The sequence below is a fragment of the Scardinius erythrophthalmus genome (assembly GCF_964197995.2).
Source record: "Scardinius erythrophthalmus genome assembly, chromosome: 2".
In the NCBI taxonomy this organism is placed as follows: Eukaryota; Metazoa; Chordata; class Actinopteri; order Cypriniformes; family Leuciscidae; genus Scardinius; species Scardinius erythrophthalmus.
The window spans coordinates 57,287,830-57,312,290 of record NC_138222.1 but is presented as its reverse complement, the minus strand read 5'-3'; the positions used below and the strand labels follow the sequence as shown (position 1 = coordinate 57,312,290).

Genomic DNA, 24,461 nt, shown 5'->3' with positions numbered 1-24,461 from the left:
TACTCTTTCTGTTTAGTTTATTTACGAGATGTTTTTGTTTTAATTAGAGCTGTCAGTCGATTAACAGTTTCAATTCAGCATATCATTAACCAGCATATGCTGATTACTCTAATTAATTGTAATCACATACATAAATATTTGATGAGAACAGTTTGAATGAACGTAATTCATAATAAGACATTTGTCGGGTTTAAGAAGTCAATATATCGTTTGTTTTTATATAACTTTGAACATAAGCCTGTCACCAAGGGTGGTAAGTTTTATGCTTATAATGGAGATTATGATTATGTGATTCCAAACGCTTTAAAACAATGTTGTAAACATTATCATTTGCACAGTTAACGTGTGCTACGTTCTAAATTAGGTATTATGAATTAATGGATATCTATTTTACACATTTGTTCATCTTGGTTAAAGTGTGACTTCACTGATGTGAAAAACAATGTTTACTCGTTCTTCGTGTTACCTTCCCAAGGGGGGTCTTTTAAAGCATCATAACCGTTTTCACCATTGATAATAAGAAGAAATGTTTCTTTAGCACCAAATCAGCGTATTAGAATGATTTCTGAAGGATCACGTGACAGGCTTTGCATCACAGGCATGAATATTTTAGCCTAATATTATAGTTCTAACATCTGCTAATTGACTTTTACTGCTTCCCAAATGTTTTTTACTGCACTGCAGGATTTGAGCTAAAACTCTGTGCTCCGCCAGTTGAGCGAGGTCGTTGTTTCGTTAGCGAGCGCCCTGTGATCATCCCGTTAGCAGATGTATGTAACTAGGACAAGTGCTGGTGGGGTGGCTGCTTGATTCTCTCTGGCTCTGTAGCAGAAGCTGTGATGGAGCGATAGAGAGATAGACGTGACGAAGACATTGATGGACTGATGAAGTGCTACTGTTCCTCTGTTGAGAGCAATGAACGCTTAAAGCTCCGTCAAACACCTGCTCATGTCACCATGTGAGCTGTGATAACTCGCCACACATGAAAATGTTTCGGTTTGTGCGTTCAGGCATGATGTCATGGAAGAGTTTGCATGCATATGTTGAGATTCATGATGCCAGCTGTAATTGTTCATGTGTGTGTGTGTGCCATTTACAGGCACATATGTGAAAACATTATCCCGCGGATGTCGTTGGGATTTATTTCTACCTGCCGGGAGTACAGGAGTGAAACAGAATAACTGGTTGATTTATTTATATGAAGTCCTTTTGAGAGAAAGTCACTTCACTCAACAGTCATCTTGGCAACTATTTTCTTGTCACACAAGGATGGCTTCCTCTTACTTTAATGGGATAAAGACCAAAATCACCAAAACTGTTTGTCAAATCACGAATGCAAATCCAGTCCAGCTAATGCTAAATGTGTTGTAGAGCAAACAGACCGATGCCTACGTTCTAAATTGGCTTTTTGAATTTCAAGGCAGGACTTCATTTCATACAGATGGCAAAAGTGAGTTTTGTGATTTATTTTTCTTCTAGTGGCCTGTTTCCTCTTCCATAAACTGTGATGAAATTGATGAAACATTGAACAACTAATTTCTGCATAATTGGTTTGGAAAACCAACTATTTGTAAATTATGACATTTTATAGTTATAAAAAAGGTATGACAACGAGGATGCTTCTATAACATCTCCCGTCCTAGGGAATGCTGTTTATTCATTATTATATAATATAATATAATTATAGTTATATAATATATTTTTTTCTAAAAGATGGTAATGATGGTAAAAGATGAATGATTGCATGTTCAAAACTGAAACTAAGAGTGAAATACATTGTGTGTGTGTGTGTGTGTGTGTGTGTGTGTGTGTGTGCGTGTGTGTGTGTGTGTGTGTGTGTGTGTGTGTGTGTGTGTGTGTGTGTGTGTGTGTGTGACTGTGTGTGTGTGTGTGTGTGTGTGTGTGTGTGTGTGTGTGTGTGTGTGTGTGACTGTGTGTGTGTGTGTGTGTGTGTGTGTGTGTGTGTGTGTGTCTATCTATCTATATATACTATACTATACTATACTATACTATACTTTTCACATTTCGATTAAACCATTATTAAATTGTTAAAATATGTTTTAAATATTTTAATATTAAAGAAAAACCAAAACACTAAACTTGGCTAAGGTATTTATCTGACAAAAAATTATTGGCAAATAATTAAAGGTTTTATTTTGCTATAAAAAAATGCATACAGAAATAAAAAGCATACACTGACTACAACATAATCAGTTATTAATATTTTGTTGGCTCGTTTCTGTGTTCATAATTTCTTTGTATGACAGCCTGGCCAAAAATGATGTCTGCACAATTTGGCAAGTTTCATTAATTTATCAAAAATTAAAACAATTGACTCCAAGCATCAGTATTTTGGAATATGAATATGAACGCATGGAACAGCTTACCTATAGCTTTTTTACTATCTTGTGATAGCTGTTTCCTAAGGGAAACCTTGACATGTATACAAAGAGCTTTATGAATGCTGAACTCAGTTTTCTAGTTATTTCGATTGAGATTAAACTGATGCTTTTGGAAAGGATGCTTTGGTTCCCCGAATACTGTTTTAGCCTCATATCTCTCCTGTGAAGCGCTCAGAGCAGAATACGCTGGCCATCATTTGGCGTCATAAATAGGATCTCTGGCTTAATGTGCTGCTGGTGCCACTGCTGTGCTTTTCCTTTGCCACGGGCACACACACACACCTCCAGTCTAATGTTCGCTGCCCAAGTCTGTCTCCTGCCTCAGCTTTAGGTCCGTCCAGTAATCGTCATTGGCCATGGTAATTAATTTGTGTTGCGGCAGCTGTTACTGTGCGAAAATGGAGGGTGAATCAGAAGGTGTGTATTGATGGATGAAGAGGAATGAAGTGAAAAGGTGTGGAGGGAAAACCAAGAGCCAACAGCATTAGAGAGGATAGATGGAGGAACCTGACAAATAAGCTCTTTTCCCAGACCTAGTGAGAGCCTTCGAAGGCAGCATTTCAAGGCCTCGTAGGCATGCTTCCAACTCCAAGACTGTTGAAACTTAATTATGCTTAAAACACCTCATTTTGCCAAATTCCAAGGCAACTTCGCATTTGTACTTCACTGAGAATCCAATCGCATAGAACATTACGACAAGCCCAGTCAAAACAAACACGGTAAACGGGTGTACATTTGACAACCGGTATACATTTTGGATTGTCGTTTCTGTTGTAGATAAGTTCACGTGACATTGTAGTGTTTCATCATAATAAAAATAGATCCTTTTTTTATGTGTTTTTAAGCCTCGTTCAAGTGCAATAATATGCAAAAGACAATTCAATTGCACACAGAATTCAATTCAATTTGAGTGCACACAGAATACTTTTGTAACTTTGATAAAAAATCATTATATATACATACATATATATATATGTACATGAAGACTGTGCAGTGTTTTATTTGATATTTGATTACATTATTCAATTTATGTAGCTAGTATTTCTTACCAGTAGATAAATAACCAGTAGTTTCATTGTTCTTATTTGTTTACTCACTGTTTATTTGCCTTTAGTAAGCTTGAACTTTTTACGTATAGTATTAGTTAGAATATAAGGTCGTCTGTATTGAAATCATCTGTGAATCAAGTCTCCCACCATGGACTTTGCTTGTGAACTGCTATTTTATGACACAGTTCTTGTCTATACAATGTTCTTTTCCAGTTAGGACACTGCCATTGCTAGATAGATCTCTATGTAGGTGGCCAGACGACCCACTAGATGTAGAAACAGAACTATAGTATAAAGAAGAGATACGCCACTAGCAATATCAAGGTCATGGGTTTGATTTTCAGGAAATCCATGAACAGATATGATATATGCGATGCAAGCCCCTTTGGATAAAAGCATCTGCCTAATGCATTGTATACATGTGCATGTAAATGTAGGGATACAAACACACACACACTTAGCAAAGATTTATGGTTGGGGGTGTGTTTTCATAGCTTTTACATTGCTTTGATAGCAGTCCCATAGATGTAGAGAAGAGGACAAGAAAGAGGATGAAGAAAGTGTTGCCCTGATTATGCTGTTGCTGAGGGTGTAGTGCACATCAGTGTTGCTTGAGTGATTCTAGCTTTGCAGGCTCTGAATTTCTATGATCAGTCCTCTTTACTGCTTAAATGCTGTCTAAGAATGTGACATTTGGGCTCTGAAAGTTCACATTAAGTACGAAAGCTGTTGCCTTAGTGTTAATGTTTGACCATAATGCTGTAGACAAAGTACAATACAATTTTCAATGATAAACCTACTCTTACAATAACCGTTCTGTTAATAACCCTCTGCTGATCGACTGTCTGTGGGCGAGGATACAAAAATGCGAAAGCCCTGGAGCTGTCAAAACAATATGAAGCGGGTTGTAAATAGGCGAAGTTACACTTTAACTGTTTTCTATTGTAATATATATTTTTAGATATTTTTAAAAATGTAACGTTTTGCTGTAATGCAAAGCTGTATTTTCAGCATCATTCCTCCAGTCTTCAGCGTCACATGATCCTTCAGAAATCATTGCTCATTGCTCATTGTTATTTTGAGTGTTGAATAAAAGTATTAATTTACTTAACTTGAACTGTATGTATGCTCCAATTGGCTGATTTTTGCTTTGCCCAGCATTATACCTGTCAGCACGTAGTTAGGACACAATGTGAGACTGAGTCTAGTACAGTACTGACTGCAGCAGCACTGCTTGATACATGAGCAACATTATTTTGCATCAATTTCTGTTCATTTTTCATTCCATCTGACTGATAGATAGAGAGAGAAAGAAAGAAATAAGGGGAAGAAAAAAGACGGCATCAGCCACCAAATGATTGAAACGCACCGCGAAACGACATAACCATATTTTACGGCGTAGTTTTGCATATATGTTCATTTAAAACTGCATGGATACAGACACACTTACACAGTCATACGCAAACTTGGTCGTTCATCTTTAATAAAGGACGCAGGCTGTGAGCTACCCTGGGGCCTAAACAGTGGCTTGCTCGCACTGAGAAGCTTGGGGGAAAATCACGCTCGTGCTCTCTGACACACGAAAATCCATTTATCACTGATTTTATGTAAGAGTGATTGGGATGAGATTCTCTTTTGGCTGATCTTGTTATCTCTTTCCACTGCTTTCTCTCTCTCTCTGTTCTCGTTATGAGTTTGAGAATGCATTCTGATTGGCCAGAGGGTGTTGGCGCTGTGAACTGCACATGTGTTTAATATGCAATGGTTACAGCCTCACTTGCTTTTAAATATTAATGAGGAGAAATTATGGCCGTTTTTAGTTGATGCTGTGCTGGTGTCGGTATTTGTAATGCAGTAAAAATGCCACAAACCTAATGACAGTTTAATGTCGGCACACACATTTCATCAGGCCGTGATTAAGCTGATATGAGTGTTTCGGCGAGTAACGGTTCTGGCTAATTAGCACAGCGCTGACTCCCGCTGACCCTTCACGGAGAGACCGTGTCCTGGCCCACATTAAACCCCTGTAAATATTTGCTTTTAACTCTTCCTCTTCTATTGTTTCCAATTTTGTGCTCTGGTGGACTGTGACCACTCATTCATTCCAGTTGTTTATGTGCGTGTGTCCTGTGACTGGACAAAGGTTATCCTCCTCGTCTCTTTCTCTCTAGACTGCATGTGGGAAATAAATTGGAAACAGACTTTGAATGGTGAGTGGGATTAGAGGCTAATTCTCTCTCAAAAATTTCTCCTCAAACTGTCTCCTAAACTATAGGTTGTTTCATATTAATGTACTTATTAATGCAAGACAGATGACTGTACATTTGTGTCAACAATTTTGTCCTCTCCCTGAAAGAAGGCGGTGAAGTGCACCAAAGACACAGGCATGTTTAGCGGGATCCGTGAGTTAGTGTCCGTGTGCGAGTGGTGGTGACGTTTCAAACGCGTCTAAAGCAGAGAAGAGTTGTATTTATTATTCTTATGTAATTATTTTCTCCCATTCACTTGCATTGCCGATTTTTCAACCTAGAGGTCCAGTGGGGTTAGCGGAAGGGGCGGGACTTACCAGCTCTATAGAAGCTTTAAGAATAATGCTTGTATTATATGTTACTTTTAGTGATAATTATTATAGTTCTCTCTTGATTTTAGTGCTTTCAGCCTATCATCCACCTGCTGTCTTTTATTCTCAGATCAATGTACAGATAAGGGGGAGAGAAATGAGATAAAGTGGCGGGAGAAGGCAGCGGCAGGTTGTGAATGTCTTTTGACCTGGCCGTCAGCAGCTCTGCTATCAGTTGGCTGTCTGACACACACACTCACTCACACACACCGTAACCGCTGTCATCTCCCAGAGGGTCTGAATGAGGGCGCGTCTCAGAACCGCCCCGGCACACATCCGTCCTCCTTTGACACTCGCTGCTGTCTCAGACACCCACAGGCCTGGTGCCTGCGTCCACTGACTGCGCAACCACTTCAGAGGCGTTATAGACAGTATTTCAAACACATGCATACAAAATACTATTTCCTGTATCAACTAGTTCAGCCCCCCGACCCCAACTGTCATGCACGTGATCTGTAGCTATACGACTCAACCTAGCATTGGATAAGCAAATTGCCTGCATTAATTAGGAATAAGATAAGCTGTGGATGTCATGGTCGATTCTACTTGGTGAAACGTCATTCAGATTTGCCTTTAATTAACTTAAAAAAGAGCACTGGCAAGGGCAAAAAATAGCGTTAGCCAGTCAGTCTTGATAGTTAATCGGTTGTTGGTTTCATCGACTAGCTAGTCAAAAGTGTTTGAGCATTACTGTTTGCTTGGACTGGGTAATATGACGATATATATATTGTGGTGATGATACAAAGTGTGAATCGATTTAACCTTTTCTATAGCGGTATGCAAATATATCCGACCTGCTTTTAGTGGGCAAGAGTTATTGACATGTTAGAGTGATAAAGAAACATGGACGAATGAGTAATAAAGAGGATGTGCTTGATATTAAGAAGTGTTATTAAAAATGCAATATCAACCCATCAACTGCTGTTGCCCAAAGTGCTTCACAATCACTAAATAAAAAAAAATAAAAAAATAAGAGTACAGAGAGAGAAATAAAAAAAAATTCTAAAAAAATGCACAAAACATAGACAAGGTCATGATCAAACACCCATCATGAAGAAAGATGCCCAGGAAGTTTTTAAAAGATGTGCTTTTAACATGGCCGCAAATATCGGTAGTGACTTTACTGACCTTACAGAAAGAGATAGATCATCCCAAAGTTTGGGTCCGACACGGGAAAACGTTCTGTCGCCCCTTATGTTTTTATTTTGTTCTGACAACAGAGAGAAGATTTTGATTTTCAGATCTCAAAGATCTATATGGATTATAAAATGCCAGCATACTAGAAAGAAAAGAAGGGGCACAATTGTGTAATGCCTAAAAACAAGTAATAGAATCTTCCAGATAATTTTATTTCGGCAACCATTTTAAAAACTGAGTAATTGACTCAAATTTCTTGGCTGCCTTAAGCATTCTTGCAGCAGCATTCTGTATTTTTAATATATATATATATATATATATATATATATATATATATATATATATATTCACATAATATATATATTCATATAATATATATATATATTCACTCGCTGACCACTTGAGGGTTTTGCTCCCTGTCAAGTGATCTGTACCTGTATTTGACGTACCATAAACTCTAGTGTGAAGGTGCACAGCTTGCCGTCGCTTTGCTGAGAGCGCTGTTTCTCACACACATGCAAAGAGAGAGAGAGAGAGTCTTACATAATGAGCAGACATTCTTTGTTGTATTTTTCTGTCAAAATAATGGATAACGGTTGGTTTGGGATTATTCAGCTTTTAAGAACAATCAGAAGATGTGTCGGTTTCTCCGGTAGTGGGCGGAGCTAATGCACAAACGGCAATCTCATTGGCTGGCGATCATCTATTACGTCCCTGTTTTGATTTCAGCAAATCAGTTTGGGCGAACACTGACAACGTGATTAATATTCATGAACCCTGCAGCTCATCAATCCTTAGTGCGTTGTATTTTGTTATTTGTAGTAGAATTAGTAGTAGTATTATCTTTTAATAATAGTTACTATTACCTATTACTATATCTTTTCTTTTTTTTTTACAGAAACACTGAATGACCAACAATATCTTAAGCAGCACCACCAGTCCTTAGTTCAGTTAAAATTTTACAAAGATAAGCTGATTTGATGGAATCATATAAAATGGTACTAAAAATAGTACTAATAATGTACTAGCCAATGGCGATTCTACTGCCAAGGTGTGTGTAGAGGCTTGAAATGTGTGTTTCTCTATCTCTCTTCCCCATTTTCTCACTCATAGCCTGTTTTGTCCATCTGCGTCTCTCTGTCTGTTTATTTCTCCTATTCATCATTTCCCATCACACCCGGAGGGCGCACAGCACGGCCACAACTGGCCAATTAAAGTCTTGTAACAATGCCAATCAAACAATTAAGACCCGGACAACCTAAGCGCCCCCGTCCCCCCCGCCGCTCATGCCAGCTTTGTGCCCGCTCCGGTCCTGGCGCTCTTCTTCTCTTCTTGCCCCGGCTGCGGGGGCATCAGCTGCTGCTGGACCCATCCAGTCCTCTGGTTAAACACAGCACACACTGGCTCACGATCAGGGAGGTGACAAGCTCATTAGTCTGACATAAGCCTTAATTACTGCGGCGACTGACTCTAGATCAGCGTGGAACGGGGTAGCAGATGGATATGTGGGAAAGACATCACATGGGAGTTGATTGACATATGTGATGAACTGTCAGAGGGTAAATGCAGCAGTTCAGCGGGGTTATGAGCCAGAGGACCAGAGGTTCTTCTGCATTCATCATGAACAGTGGAGGAAAGCTAGTTTTGAAGCTACAAGCTACCTAAAAACTAGCTAAATAAAGCTCCACGATTAAAAAAAGTGAAGCAAATGCTGCCTTCAGGTCAAATGGTGGATAAAATCGGGCAGCGTTCACCCAAAAGGGCCATTTATTCACCAAAAATATGGATCAGATAACATTTTCTATAATTGAATATTGGCTATTTTCAAAACTTCTGTCATCATTTGCTGATTTCATTCTAAACCAGTATGGCTTTTCTGTAGAACACAAAAAAACCATTAGATCCCTTTGGCTTTCATTGTATGGACAATGACATTCAGACAAGTACAGACAGTCTGTGTGGTTGAATGTAACCAGTGTTAAAAAATATATATATTAAACAATTCTTAAATAAATTAAAATTTTATTTTTAAATTACATTTTTAAATTTAAAATACCTGCCAACTAGCTGAAAAACTAAAATATCTAAAACTAAAGTAATAATTATAAAGCTAAATAGAAATGTTTAAAACAATAAGTGAATAAAAATGACACAATTACTAAAAATTTTTTTTAAATAAACACTGAACATATAAAAATGTCAATTTAATAAATATTATATACACAATAATAAAATAACACTGGTATTAATCTGCCAAAGTATTATACAAACCTATCTTTGTTGAATATGAATATGTGTATGTGAGCACTGGAATTTGCAGTTTTGTTGCATGTTTGAGTAAATAATAATAAATGATAATAATTACCTTTATTTAACAAGGAGAGAGAGGACTCACTGAGATTAAAATCTCTTTTACAGGAGTGTTTTGGTCAAGATAGGCAACCGAGTTTGCATATAGTACATTTCAAATAGTACAATATTTTAACTGTTGATGGAATTGCAAATGGATTATAAAATGCATAATTCTGATTCTAAATGATGTTTGGATGAGCTGTGTGCGTATTAAGTAAACTGTTGCTTGGCAACCCATAAACAGTCAGTCAGTGCAATTAGCCTCCTATATTACTTTATGGTTAATTACTTAAATATTGATATCTCATCATGTTGCTGTTTACAGTACATTGTTGTTATTAGTAGTAATTGTGAATGATGAGTGTACAATTAATTTGTCAGGAATTAAAAAGCAAAGATAGAAATTGGGAAACAAATAGAAAATTGAGTTGCTTTTATTCAACCACAGCTGGTATAAAAACAAGTATCTCACACTTAAATGTATACAAAACACAGGTAATTCACCTTATTCCGCCCCGCCCACTTTTACTTCTGTCCAGTACTTCCGTTGTAAACCAACTTCCGGTTTAGCGGACCCTCATTCAATTTCGAGGAGAACTGCAGAGAAGTCTCACTGATAAAATGTCACATAAGATAAGCTAATTTGTGCCAAATGTGCTATGTACGTGTGTACCAACAGCACAGCAATGCACTGTTTCTCGGGGTAATTTTTAAACGACTTTTAGGTGTTTATATGACCCGTCTGCCTGTCTGATAGCAGCCCGGCCGATGTGTTTAGCCTACATTAGCCACAAACATCTAATGTGGTCTCACTACAGGACACATACACATGCTATACCTTGTTTGAAAGCTATGGTCCTCTAGAATTCAGTCGCTGGATTTATTTTACAGCCATTACTTGTGTTAGAGATCAAACCATAAGAAATTGCAGCTAGCAGTTAGCTAAGCTAACGTTACCCTCTTGTTCATCTAGTTGAGGCTCTACTTTCTTTCTACACCAGTTCGTGGCTATTTTTTTCTCATCTGTTGGCTATACACTGCAAATGTATCTGGTGATTAAGCAAACAAACTGTGGTGGAATAATGTTTCAAACTTTACATGTAGTAGTGTTTGTGCACATCTTCATAACTAAGTAATAGCTATTAGAAAGACACAGCTATTAAATAATTTGATTGTGGCATTGTTTCAAAAGCTTCAAGTGAAATGTACTTTAGTACGTTGCAGCAGTTGTTAATAACCATAGGCCAACGCATTTGGCTATAATATGATAGTCTATCTACTTATATCAAGACAGATAACAGATTGGACCAGGGCAAACAAAGCGCTAAGTAGCTAAACCAGGAAGTGAGATTACGCGGATGGCGCCACCCAGTGCTACTTCCGGAATAAGGTGAATAGAAACGCAAAAATACAGGAACTGATTTGAAAATATAATGCTAAACAGAAGTATCTAAATATTTATTTTGCTGCAAAAACTGATGAGTGAGAAGCAATCGAACGAAATGAATCCGACACCCCAGCGCTACATGAGAGATTCTGAGGGAATGAGTTTATTGCCTCGGCTTGTTCGGTTGAAAGGCTGTTTGCCCAACACAGTATGACATGAAAACAGTGATGTTGTGCTGCACTGCTAGCAGAAGAAAAAAAAAGAGCTTGTTAGTTGAAAAGCTACCCAATTTTGAAAACAGCCAAACTTCTGTCACGCTACTGAGAACGTAGTTTAGTTATTAGCGTCGCTTCTTTTAGTTAGTTTCCAAACACTGACCAGAAGCTTACTCTCTCCGTTCCTTTCCATCTCTAATCTCTCTCATGTTGTTTTTCTTAATCTGTCTCATGCTCTCCAGTGTGTTTCACTCGTCACTCCTTTCCTCCTGATCAATTCGGGTGTGTTATTGTTTAAGGAGAATTTGTTTGGTGTGTGACTGTGTGTGTGAGTGTTGTGCAGTGTGTTTGGTCTCTAAGGTTTAATTAAAGAACAGCCAGAGAATCCTGTCAATGGTCCCAAGACTCCCTTCAGAGCCCCAGAGTCATCCTCTTCTATTTTACACTCCACAGAACACACACGCACACACACACACACACAGAGAGAGAGAGAGAGAGAGAGAGAGAGAGAGAGAGAGAGAGAGAGAGAGAGAGAGAGAGAGAGAGAGAGAGAGAGACGATAAAGTGATGAATTACAGGAGGGATAATATAGAGAGAGATGCTTTACAGTTTTATTTACAGTGTTCTGAACTCTGTAACTTGAAAAACGACTGTGCGTGTGATGTTTTAAGTTAATCAAGACTTTTAAGTTGACATATTTTAATCTTATATCTTAGTAATATTTTAGAAATAATAATATTTTATGAATCAATAAAGTTTGTAAGTAAATTGTGTTTTTAAAATATTTAATTTTATATTATATATATATAGTATCAAATTATATAATATAGAGATTGCTATGTATATACATATTGCTATATATACAGTACACACACACACATATATATATATATTAGTTTTAGCTAATATTTTAATAATTTAGTCAACATTTATTACATACAAAAGTTATTTGCATAATATACATATATTTAGTTAATTTTTAGATTATATAATATATTTTTATAACATTTAAATGTTAATGAATAAACAAAGAAGTTTTTTAAAAATGTAATTTTATCCCAAAATAATGATATTTTGGATAATATTTTGGATTTTTATTGTATAGTATCTTTTCTGATATATTTAGTCATATTAAATTATAGGGACATGAACATGTGCTTCATGACGGGAATAAGCCACTCTTTGTTGCATACAAAGGCTAAATGCTTATGCCGGTTCAGACTACACGAGATCAATCTGATTTTGGCATGATTTGTTTGACATAAGATGTCGTGGTGATTCGTAAAAGACAATGGCCGTCGAAATGCGAGAATCGATCGTTTCATCTCGTATAGTGTTTCATAGTGGACGACAACCAATGACGCATCTGCGATACTTCATGACAGAAAGACTAGCATGTTTAATATTTTTCCGGTCCTCCACGACGAGTTCCCTCACATCTGTGACGTGGACCACAGCTTTCAAACATGCCGAAACGAGAGAGAGACGATGGTATTGGTGCTGCTAGGTGGAATTATGCAGTGGAGGAAAGATTCGTGGAGTTATGGCATCAATACTCCTGCCTTTATAATGTGTCCTCGAGGGTCGACCACGACAGAGTGAAAAAAGATAAATGCTGGCGAACGATAGCGGAGGCACTTCAGCAACCCGATGAGTTCTGGAATTAGCATTAGACTATACAATTATTGTATAATCATGTTTTTGTGAAGTCTGTCGCTAGTTCTGCCTTCTTTGTGACATCACGAACATCGTTAAATACGGCAAGCGATGATTGGTTGAAAAGCAACGTGTTTCTTGTCCACGACACAACAAAAATTTAGGAGTCAAAATAGCATAATCTGACACGTAACAGACAAAAATATTGTGTAGTCTGAATCCGGCATTATAAATATCTTTTATGCCAGTGTTTCTCAACCGGTGGGTCACGCTGTGTGCAGTCAAAGATACAACAACAACAAAAACATGTATTCTAAATGTTTTTCTGATGCATGACTTTTATTTTGAAAGACACGTGTGAAAGCTGTTGACTCTTCTGTCAAAGAGTACCTGAGAAAAACGTGTTGTCCTGATTCAGGATCTGCTCTCAGATGAGATGTTGTAAGGCTATATTTTAGTGTCATTATTCTAATGCTATTTTCGTAACTTGTTAAGAAATAAATACCTGTCCTGTCAGATGTTATACTGTGCTTGCGGGGCCCCCCTACCCTGGAAATCCAGAGTTCTCGCGAGAGCACAAGTTGAATTTGCTCAGTGAGTTTACTCTGGCGTCGAGTAATGATGCTCATTAAATATGCCGTTGTAGCCGAGCTGCACCAATCACATCGGGTTATCTGATATAGGCGGGCCGATCTAAACAGATGACGACAGCGCTGTGACGTCAAAGTCATTAGTAAGCATTGCAAGATGGCTATGGATGAACACCAGTTGTTTGAAACGGCTTTGGCCGCTACAATGAACGAATTAGACTTGGCTTTTTATCTAAAAGAGGAACAGAAGACAGCGCTCGAATCGTTCCTTTGCAAGAAGGGCGTTTTTGCTGTTTTGCCGACCGGATACGGCAAGAGTCTTATCTACCAGTTAGCGCTGCTGGTAGCTAAGCGTATGGGGCTTGTTGTGATTGGTTGTAGTGTTATCCAATTGCGTGCAGTGAGATTTTCAAATGCATGCTTGGTGCCGCCCCTCGAGCTGGCCGATTTTCATTAGTCGATGCCAGACCATTAATCTTTCAGATTTAGGTCTGTATTTCCAGGCTAGGGCCCCCCTGCGAAACGCAAGTATGTTTATGCAACATTTTCTCTTCATTGAACTTCATTTACATAAGGGTGGGGAATGGAGGCAAACTAAGCACAGTATAGAGTCTTGAATTATTCTGAAAGAAAGTGGGAAGAATTATAGTGTGATAATAAAAGGTAAAAGGCAGCTCAGCTGTTTTATTCCTTTCCCATTTCTGTCTGACCTTCTTAAATTCCACACTACATATAGACTACTGAGGGATTTACTGCTATTGCATTTTTACAGCATTTATCCGTATTTAAAGCACTAGTGCCTGTACAGGCCCCTGTGCGAAATACCTACTGTCTTGTTTTCTCTCTCTGTTCCTTTATCTTTCTCATTCTGTTTTTTCCTCTCTCCAATCCATAGTTCTCATATCCAAATAGCTTTATTGGCATAACAAAAAGACAGACACACACGCGGCGATAGCTCTGCACTAGAAACGCTAATGGCCACATTAAATGAGACTATTATAGGATGGTGATAAAGTAATATCACTGGAGGAGTCCATCCGGCATGATGATCGTTGCCACATTAACGATGATGGTGATGATGATGATGATGAGGAGGCATTGTTTTGCTTTTAAATAGCTTGCCATTCACATTTACTGCACCAAGGTGGTCTGTAATACCTGGAGACAGCTCTCTGTTAGCATTCCCATTCCTCTCAGTGGCTGTTGCTTTTTCTCTTTTCTTTTTTTTTTTTTTAAGCCAATCACCTGAGGTGTATATGCTAATGACTAATCACTGTGGAGCCACAGGAAATTATGACATGACAATGCAAAATCAATTTCTACAGCAGCCATACTGAGTGTAACAATTTCTCATTCAGTTCCTTCTACCTTTTATAATGTCTCTGGTCCGCACCTATTTGTGTCATTCGTTTGGTGTTATGTATGACATTGCTGTCATCTCAAGTGTTAGTTTTAAAGTTCACTGCGTAGGCTTGACATTTTGCCCCCTTCATTTTGTCCAGACTTCAAATCTAAAACCACATTATATCCATTCACATCACATAAATCTCTGTCCTCTGTTTTAGCTAAGCGTTAAAATGCTTAGGCGTCTAAGCTAGGCGCTCTTGGCTAAATGCTAACACCAATTCAAATGAACATCAAAGTTTTAAAGCATCAATCAGCTCTCTCAGGCGATTAGAGGCTTTAAAAAACAAAAGATGCGTTCACGGCAAAATGCGTTGGTTCTTAATTAGACTTCATATCCGCACAGATGATTTCATTCAGGATGTGAGAGCTAAAACATCTATTTTTAGTTTGTTAGTCACAACTGACTGATAGAGGCTCTTTGTGTGGGTGTTTCGAGATGTTTTCCTTTACATCACTGTCTCCCCGTCGCTGTCTTATTGGATCCTCATAATGCTCCGAACGAGTCATCTGAGCTGTCATTTGCCTGCAGTATTGCTTTTTTCCAGGGCTTAGATGAAGAACCCAATGGCAAGCACTAAAACTGCTGAGTCACTGAATTTTTAAGCTACATATAAATGTGGAGAAACATTAATATTTGATGGGAAGTGTTAAAGATTTTTTTAGTTTTCCATCTCAAATGCAATGATCTGGGCTGGAAATGAAATACTTGTTTGGCTACTATTCAAATCTCCTGGGAATCCTTCCGTTATCACCATTGTGAGCAAGACACTTAATAGGATAGTTTACCTAAAAATGAGATATGGTGAATGAGATCACCACTCACACAGAAGTCACTTTCAAACCAAGCAGCTTTCTGTTGATCATCACGGCTAATTCACGTGAAATGACTGGATTTTGCATCAGTGGGATCCAAAACAACCATTGAATTTCATTCTACATTCTTCAAAATATACACACAGTCCGTGAGAGACAGATCATTAATGGCGGGTCTAGAGTTGTCAAAAGTACCGACTTCGGTACCAGGTCGGTACTGACATTTTAAAAATGTGATGCTGTGAGCGATGCTGACGGAATCGCAAACACTTCTGATTTGCCTTTGTATTCTTGCGCTCATTGGATTTGTCTGTAATTGGCTACAATGATCAACGCACAGGAGTGTTTGAGAGCACACAGAAGTGTTTTAAAGTGCTTTGAAAGGGGGTGTGGGAGTGTTTGAACCTTTAATCCAGGTTGCAGCATTCAACATGGTACAAATTCATGTGGTTGACATGTGTATTCAAAGGGTAGCATTTGGTAAATGAAGCTTTGATGACTAACCCTTACTCTTTTTGTTGTTCTTGACAGGACCAGCAATCATCTGCGTGACCTCTTTAACTGACCCCATGAGGACAGCTCAGGGAGATGGAACGTAACAGACTTTCCTCTCTTACTCTCTATTGCATTTCCACGATAACTCACCAGGGCTGAGCACAACCTCAGCCCCTCGTCCACCCCAACCCTTCCACTGTCCCCCCCATTCCTGTCCTCCCTTTTCTTGCTCCCTGAAAGACCAAATCAAACAGGACCACTGGCAGGACCACTTTTTCGTATTCTGTTACAATAGTTTAACTTTCCTTTGCCCTTCACCGGGTACCAAGCAAGGCGGACGCCAATAAACAAGCGAAGCGAAGAAGGAAAGAACGAGACAGTCATGTTTCCACTCCATGCCTGTAAACGGGATTTGGGCCATGCCCGCAATTTGGAGGCCACCCATGCAATTACTCTTCTCTGGTTGGCACTGTCGATCGCCTTGACATCGTGCCAGCGCATTGATCCTGGCACCAAATATCCCACCGTCACCACAAACTATGGCAAATTGCGTGGGATTAAAAAAGATCTTAACAACGAGATCCTGGGTCCCGTGGAACAGTACCTGGGCATCCCCTATGCCACAGCGCCAATAGGAGACCGTCGCTTTCAGCCGCCAGAAGCTCCCGGGTCCTGGCAGGAAGTGCGTAACGCTACACAGTTCGCCCCTGTTTGCCCGCAGAACGTGCACGGCGTTTTGCCCGAGATAATGCTGCCTGTGTGGTTTACTGACAGTTTGGATGTGGCTGCCACCTACATTCAGAATCAGAGTGAAGACTGTCTCTACCTCAACATCTATGTGCCCACAGAGGATGGTGAGTGTCTGACACAACACGGCTAAGCATTATGGTTATGATAGGGGAATAAAGTGCAACAGTTCCCGGCCACCTTTTCAGCGGCCTTGGTTCCAGGAGTATTTTTTCCATATGGATTTTTTTTTTAAATGTATTTGTTATATAAGCCATGAACCAAACCAACCAGCTACGAGGCAAACCACATTACAAACTTTAATCAGAAGCAAAAAAATACAGCTTTAATGAGGGAAATATCTACAGTCCCATTAGGCACTGCGGAATAAAAAAACAATAGACACATATAAAACTATTTATTATATATATATAGAAACAATATAGTTGCAAAATGTGCAAATATTAGTTTGAGTTTGAGCGAAACTCGATTACGACATTCGCAGTGCCAGTTTAAAGAGTTATTTTGGCACGGCCTGCTTGTTTTGATTGTTTGATTGTTTGAGAATTTTTTTTTCGCTGAATCATGGGTAATGTAGTTTATTCCACTAGGTATTCCACTGTTAAACAATTATTTAAAAAATATTTTAAAATAATGCAGGCTGATGGCTTCAACAATAGCATAAACCATCAATTAACAACCTCATAGATCACTGTAGTTCTAAAGGTTAGAAAGTTAATCCTTTAAACCTAAAGTTATCATTTAAAAATCATTTCCCCTATGGAGAAAATGAATGGGGGTTTTTACTTCCAGAACCCGACTGTTGCACTCTATACAGTAATGGATACTATAGAATAGCATTACATGGGGTGCTTCATTGTACATACCACAATACTTAAATATAGATCACCCAAAAATGAAAATTGTCTTCTTTACTCATTATACTTTACTGTTGTTACAAAATTGTATGACTGACATTCTTCTGTGGAAAACAAAAGAAGATTTTAGTGTTGCTTTGTCCATACAATGAAGTCAGTGGGGTCCTGTGTTGTTTTGGACCCCATTGACTTTCACTCTATGGATAGAAACATTGTTCGAAAAAAGAAAGTCATACAGGTTTGAAACACCATGAGGGTGAGTAAATAATGACCGAAGAAAATTTTTTGGCTGAACTACCTCTTTAACACTACAAAGTGCCATACAGTGCAAATGAAACGTCAGTTTTTGCCTTTGAACTACAGTGCAGTATTACTAGACCTTGACTAAGGACATGTCCTTGCCTTCTACCAGTTATGATCAGTCCACTGCACTCTGGATCAGGACTTGTCAGGATTAGTTTACCCTATGATTCACTTTAAGAGTGAGGCCAGCTGGAAAGACTAAAGCGTTCTGGGAAATTACTTATGCTCCAGTATAAGGCATACATTTACGACAAATTGCGGTAAATTGATGGAGTTAACAAACCAAATAAGTGACTGACTTTTTAGGCTGAGGTAAAACCCATCAACATGTGTCTTTTTTTTCTTCTCCTCTTCCAGTCCTTGTTTTTTTTTTTGGTCTTTTTTTTTTTTTTTTTTTTTTACTTTTGAGAGAGAGCAAAGTGGACAGATACTCTCAGAGGATGGAAAGAGCTGATTTCGAAGGAGGTGTTTTTCTCTCGCAATTAAGGTTCCAGCCGCCAAGTTGCCCAGAGAAACAAATTATTGACATCAGCAGTAATTTGCTATCTCAGAGCCCTTTTTGCCTCTTCCCTCTCAGTTTTTACCTCTTGTGGTATCCAGTGTAGGTGTTTTGTGTTTACAATGGTAATTGTCTTATTTAAGCAATTCTTTCAATGATGAAAGAGTGCTTTGTAATTTTTAACTTGTGTTAATGAGGAAAAAGTCATCAAGCTTATTACTGTACCTCAGTATGTTCACTACACAAATCAAATGCATAAGGCCAGATTAAATAAAGGATTTACTAATGACACGCAGTGAAACATTAGCGCTGAAAGGCGCTTTTTTATTGTAAATGCATTTTTAGGAGTTTCCCTTTCAGACGCAAAATTTATGGGAAGAGAGTAGAGTTCTCAACGGGCCTGAAAATTACAACCCGACCCGACCCGGCCCGTAGCTTTTAAAGCCCGGACCCGATGTAACCCGACACATCAACATGAATTATCTGCCCGAACCCGGCCCGCGGCCCGACGCCGCGTCGGATTTTTTTTTTCTCATACAAGTATTATCATGACCAGCAGACGGGAATTCAAATCAACCTTTAATGTTCACGCCTTTTAACAATACAAACAACTGAAACAATAAACTTTAAATATATAAATAGGCTGTTGTAGCGACGGTGAATTCACCTGCGGAAAGTTTTCACCTACTTTTCACCAACTCCATCTTCTTCTCTCCAGGCTAAAGGCGTGCACGCAGCGGCATCAGGTCTGCCCCCGCCCCTCTCCATGTTGCACGTTGCACGCAGCAGCCAGACTTTCTTTACGGTGAACAGCAGCGATGATTAATAAATGTTTTTTTTTTTCACCGAGCGGAAAAGATTAAGCCCGAGGTCCGACCCGACCCGAGTCATTTGCTTATATTTTCGACCCGAACCCGGCCCGAACCCGTGGGTCCCGTCCCGACCCGACCCGTTGAGAACTCTAGAAGAGAGTATTTAAATGAATCAAGCAAGGTGATTTACTAAGGTTTGCGCTAGTCAATTTACTGGTATTTGCACCATTATTTAACACCCAAAAAGCATGTTATAAACAGTACAGTATTTGGTAGACTGCATTGGTCATTATGGAAATGATCTACTGTGTCTGTATTCTTTAATTTGCCGTCAGTAGATCATGTGCAGAACTTTTCCTTTCCCATCGGCATTTTTTTTGGAATTGCACTCCCACGCTAATTTGCCCTGTTTAGTAAATCTGGCCCATAGTGGCTTCCACAGTGTATAATGCCTCATGGCACATCCGCATACTGCAGCACATTGCAGTCAAACTGAACATAGGCATGTGAGCGCGTGTGCAAAGCAAAGATGCCAGTGTTATTTTCTTGTCTCTTTTTCTTCTTCCCTTTTTCCTTCTCTTTCTCATTCTGTCTTCCAACACTCATTTTCATCCCACATTATCTCTTTCTGTGCACCATGTGTCTTTCACAAAGCCCCCTGCAAATCTGTCGATTCCTGGATTCCCAAATGTGCCAGTTCCCATTTTCCCAAATTCCATTTAATCCACTCAGTCTCTCACGAGCCGACTTGCAATCCTGCGCATCAAAGTCGTAGGGGTGTTACAGTACAGAGTCACGGTTCAGTATGTACCTCGGTTTTGGGGTCACGGTTCAATACGAGTTTGGTACAACAGGAAAAAGCAACAAATTCCCATGCTAGGTTTCTTTTCACTTATTTTGAACAGACAGTAGTGCAAATTACAGTTTGTTCCACCTGGCAGCATTTAGTCTCCTAGTTTGTACAGTACAGCTTTCTTTAGTGTATTAAGCACTAAGCAGTAAACTGAACACACTCCTGCATAGGTCATAGTTTTGTAGGGCTGATAAAAAATAAATAAAAAGGTATTTGGTCACAATCAGCTACAAAACTGAAAAGCATCTCTGGCATTAGAAAAGTACAAAATAAATAGAATAATAAAATATAAAACTTGTGCAGAGATTAGTTTTCTTTGCACGTAAGAGTTCATTTACATGCAGTGACAATGGCGGATATACAGTTCAATATTACGCTATATATATATATATGTATGTGTGTTTGTGTGTGTGTGTGTGTGTATATATATATATATATATATATATATATATATATATATATATTTATATAGGACTGCAGTGCAGATGTACAGATTTCCTCTGTTACAGAAGTGTATGCACGCTGTGCTGCAGTTGATCCATGTGAGAGTTAGAAGAGGGGGTGGACAGGAGATCAAAGCTTCTTCATCACTTACTTGGGGACCATCTTGGCCCCCCACTGCCCCAGGCAACTTATACTGCAGTATATAGTCTCATTATTTATCTCTCTTTTGTTCTTGTTCCTCTGACTATATGTAGCGTCATCTGTTACAGCCTGTTTTAGAGCAAACTAAAGCAGAATTCTTCATTTTTTTGATGCCACGATATGTGCTTTTTATGTTGGTATAGAATGGAATTTAATTATATCTCTCTTATGTTCACCAAGGCTACATTTATTTGATCAGAAATACAGTAATAATAAAAAATAATAATAATAATAATTGTTTTTTTTATAAATTAAACTGTTTTCTTTTTTAATACTTTTTTTAATTAAATGTTTTAATTCCAGTGATCAAAGCTGAATTTTCAGCATCATTACTCCAGTCTTCAGTGTCACATGATCCTTCAGAAATCATTCTAATATGCTGATTTGCTGCTATAATAATATAATTTAAAAAATTATAATTAATATACAATTTTTATAATATAATAATCATATTATAATTTAATCAATGTTGAAATGGTTGCTTACTAGTTTTGTGGAAACTGTGTTTGCATTTTTCAGGATTCCTTCATGAATAGAATTTTCAAAAGAACAGCATTTATTTGAAACAGAAATGTTTTTGCAACAGTATAGAAGTATTTACTCTGTTGATCAATTTAATTCATCCTTGGTGAATGAAAAAATATAAATTGAAAAAACTGACCCCAAACTTTTGAAAATGCCATTTCTGCAGTAGTCATTTGCCTTCTGCAACAATAGATAATTTTTTTTTTAAAGCCTACATTTTTTAATTGCTCCTGTCATTTCCTCTTGCTCTTGTCCGGTGGGAAGAAAGTATCAGGATCCTGTGGGGGTTGATTGAAGCCTGGAGGCGGATGGTCAATCAGAGGCATGTGTGAGCAGGACTGATGGGTTGTGTTTTAGCATGACTGTGCACTTCGCAGCCCACTTAATACTGACACAGACATGTTAATGTCACCAGCCTTTTACTCACTCTTCGCTGTCAGATCGAATTGACCGAGAGAAAAAACAAAGCCTACAGAATTTTGAACTTTTACTGAAGTAAAACGAAAAGCAAATCAAATCTGAATAGATTGGCTGTGAAGACATAATATGATTCTGCATTAAAGGATCTTCAATAACATTCCATATATTGAAGTATCCAAAAAGGCCGTCGAGGTAGAAATGAAAAATGGAAGAAGGGAGCTCTTGAACAAAGGACGAAATTTGAACCCCACTCTTGTTTTCCATGGGAGGAAAATCAAAACGGCTCCAGAGCACCTGAGCGTTGGTGTGGAGGGCGTTTTTTAATTAGCTCCTGCAAGCTCCGAGGTATTCTTAATATAGACGGACCGTTTCCGGGCCCCTTTGAAGTGTTAGAAGACGAGACGCACGAAAAAGAGCTCTGCGACACGCGACAAAAACAAATATTCCAAACAGAAGTTTACAGGCTACAGCTGGAGTGTTTGAGATTTTGACTTTAAACAGAACGGGTGAAGAGTAACTCGGAGGTAGGCTGCTTTTAGCATTGGCATCATTGTCATATTATGACCAAATGAATGTTTCGAGAGAAAAGAACCGTTTAGCCTGAGCTACTGTAGCTTGTTCTTTTCTTTAGTGTTTCCCTCTTTTCACTCAATGAAAACCAAAGGAAGGCTTCAATTTTGCAGCAAGATCAAACCAATGAAATCAGCCGAGGTCAGTTTCTTAGTTTTTATTGCCAAATAATGAGGACAAATTGGTAGCTTTCCAGCTGAGAAGTGTGTGTGTGTGTGTGTGTGTGTGTGTGTGCGTGCGTGCGTGCGTGCGTGCGTGCGTGCGTGCGTGCGTGCGTGCGTGCGTGCGTGCGTGCGTGCGTGCGTGCGTGCGTGTGTGTGCCAGAGCAGAATTGTTATATTGTTAAGACTGCTGTGCCATGAGAATTTGGGGAGGAAGTGTGTGTTAATGAATGTGTCTGTAAGGCTGTCAGCTCAAGAGAATAACAAATACTCAATTAAAAGAATGAGATAACAGCTGATGATGGACACAAGAAAGAGAATAAGTTGAGTCATAAGTAATAAAGATGTAAAGCACAAGAATATACAGCAAAAGCCAGACTGAATAAGTGAGAGGGTTGAAATAGAAGAGAAATAGATGCAGAGAAATGGAGGGGAAATGGTGAGGGAAGGAGATGAGAGAAGATATGTATGGATAGATAACGCTGACACAGAATGAGGGTTTGGCAGGGGAAGGGGTCGCCTTAGCAACCCTGCAGCTCTTCCTGCGTGTAGCTGTCAGGCAGCGCGTCAGAGCTGTGTGTGTGTGTGTGTGTGTGTGTGTGTGTGCGTGCATCCCTCTGCGTTACCACTAGACTCTCAATGAAGGAATTAGCAAGAGCTCTGCCACACACTCTATTTATAGCCACAGAAGAGAGAAGCACTTGAGAGAAAGTTATTAGGTGTGTGTGTGTGTGTGTGTGTGTGTGTGTGTGTGTGTGTGTGTGTCTTGACGTAGGCCATCGTTGTGCAGATGGTGCATTGTGCCGGGTCGTGCCATGCTTTATTTCTCCTTCTCTTTGCACCACACAAAACTCCCCTCACATGCTAACAAGCTAATTGTTTTGACATCAGTTGTCATTGGAGGTGTTTGTACAGTTGCAGGCTATTGAGCTTGCTAAAGATCCCGCTGACTTCTGGGGCTGTTACAGAAAGTACTGTGAATGAATGGATCCCATTAATAAACATGTATAGATTAGGTCTCTAAAGAAGCTGTTTTCAGGACTAATCACCCACCAAGCCAGCCAAAGTCATTGAGCATCGCCTGGCCCAGTTTTTGTGGTGTGTTCTGCACTGTCGGCACTTGTAGGAACCCTTTTTAGGGATGTTTGGCCAATTGAGCATGTTGAAACGGTAAGAGAGAGAACTCGGATTGACTGTTCAATTTAGCAAACAAGTCAGCATTCCAGTTTGCGAATATCAGGTCTCAAAATTAACATTTTTACTTGGTAGTACTGGTGCACCCAACTTCAAAAAGTTAGAAGCACCAGCAAAAATTTAGGAGAGAGACAAAGGAGCGCAGTGAAAGGGAGTGATTGACGGCTAATATTAACCAACCAAAAATGCGTGAAAAAGTTCCTTGAAAAAAAATGTCTTCATGCCTTAAAATAGCTTGAATGTAACTCTACACCCTTGCCTCATTTAGTATACGCAGTTCTATGAATATGCAAATGATCCCCGCCTCTACTCACTCACTGCAGCTCAGAGATCCACTCGTTGACGATCACACGTTGATCTGATTGGTTACAAGGTAGTTTGTGATGTCAGAAACACCAGCGATTTCAAACTGTGTTTTTGAGACTGTCTTTGGTTCATTGCAGTTTTAATGAGAAAATACTCAGCAATGGTGTTGACTTATGAATTTGCACATGATTTGACTTAAATCATATTTAAAAAAAACACATAGACATATAAACAACATTAAAAGCTGGATTTTCACCACAGGGGGACTTTAAGGTCTCTCCAGATTCTTGCCTGATCGTAAACCTTACTGCACCTTTAAAGGACTACTTTAAGGGTTCTTTTTTTTTTTTGTCTTGGTTGGTAACAGGCTTCAAAAATGCCACCCTGTGTCTTTACTCTCGCTCATAGAGGAACATGGAAACATACACGCGCATGTATGCACACAC

The 24,461-nt window shown here is 38.9% G+C and overlaps 1 protein-coding gene across 1 annotated transcript in view; it reads left to right on the top strand.

The window, feature by feature from the left end:
- Nucleotides 1–24,461, top strand: part of nlgn2a (neuroligin 2a) — a 194,457-nt gene that overhangs the window by 67,887 nt on the left and 102,109 nt on the right. Inside the window, exon 2 of the mRNA XM_081353185.1 lies at nucleotides 16,160–16,977. Coding sequence (XP_081209311.1) covers nucleotides 16,506–16,977 — 472 coding nt within the window. The 5' untranslated portion in view covers nucleotides 16,160–16,505. The remainder of the gene's footprint in view (nucleotides 1–16,159; nucleotides 16,978–24,461) is intronic.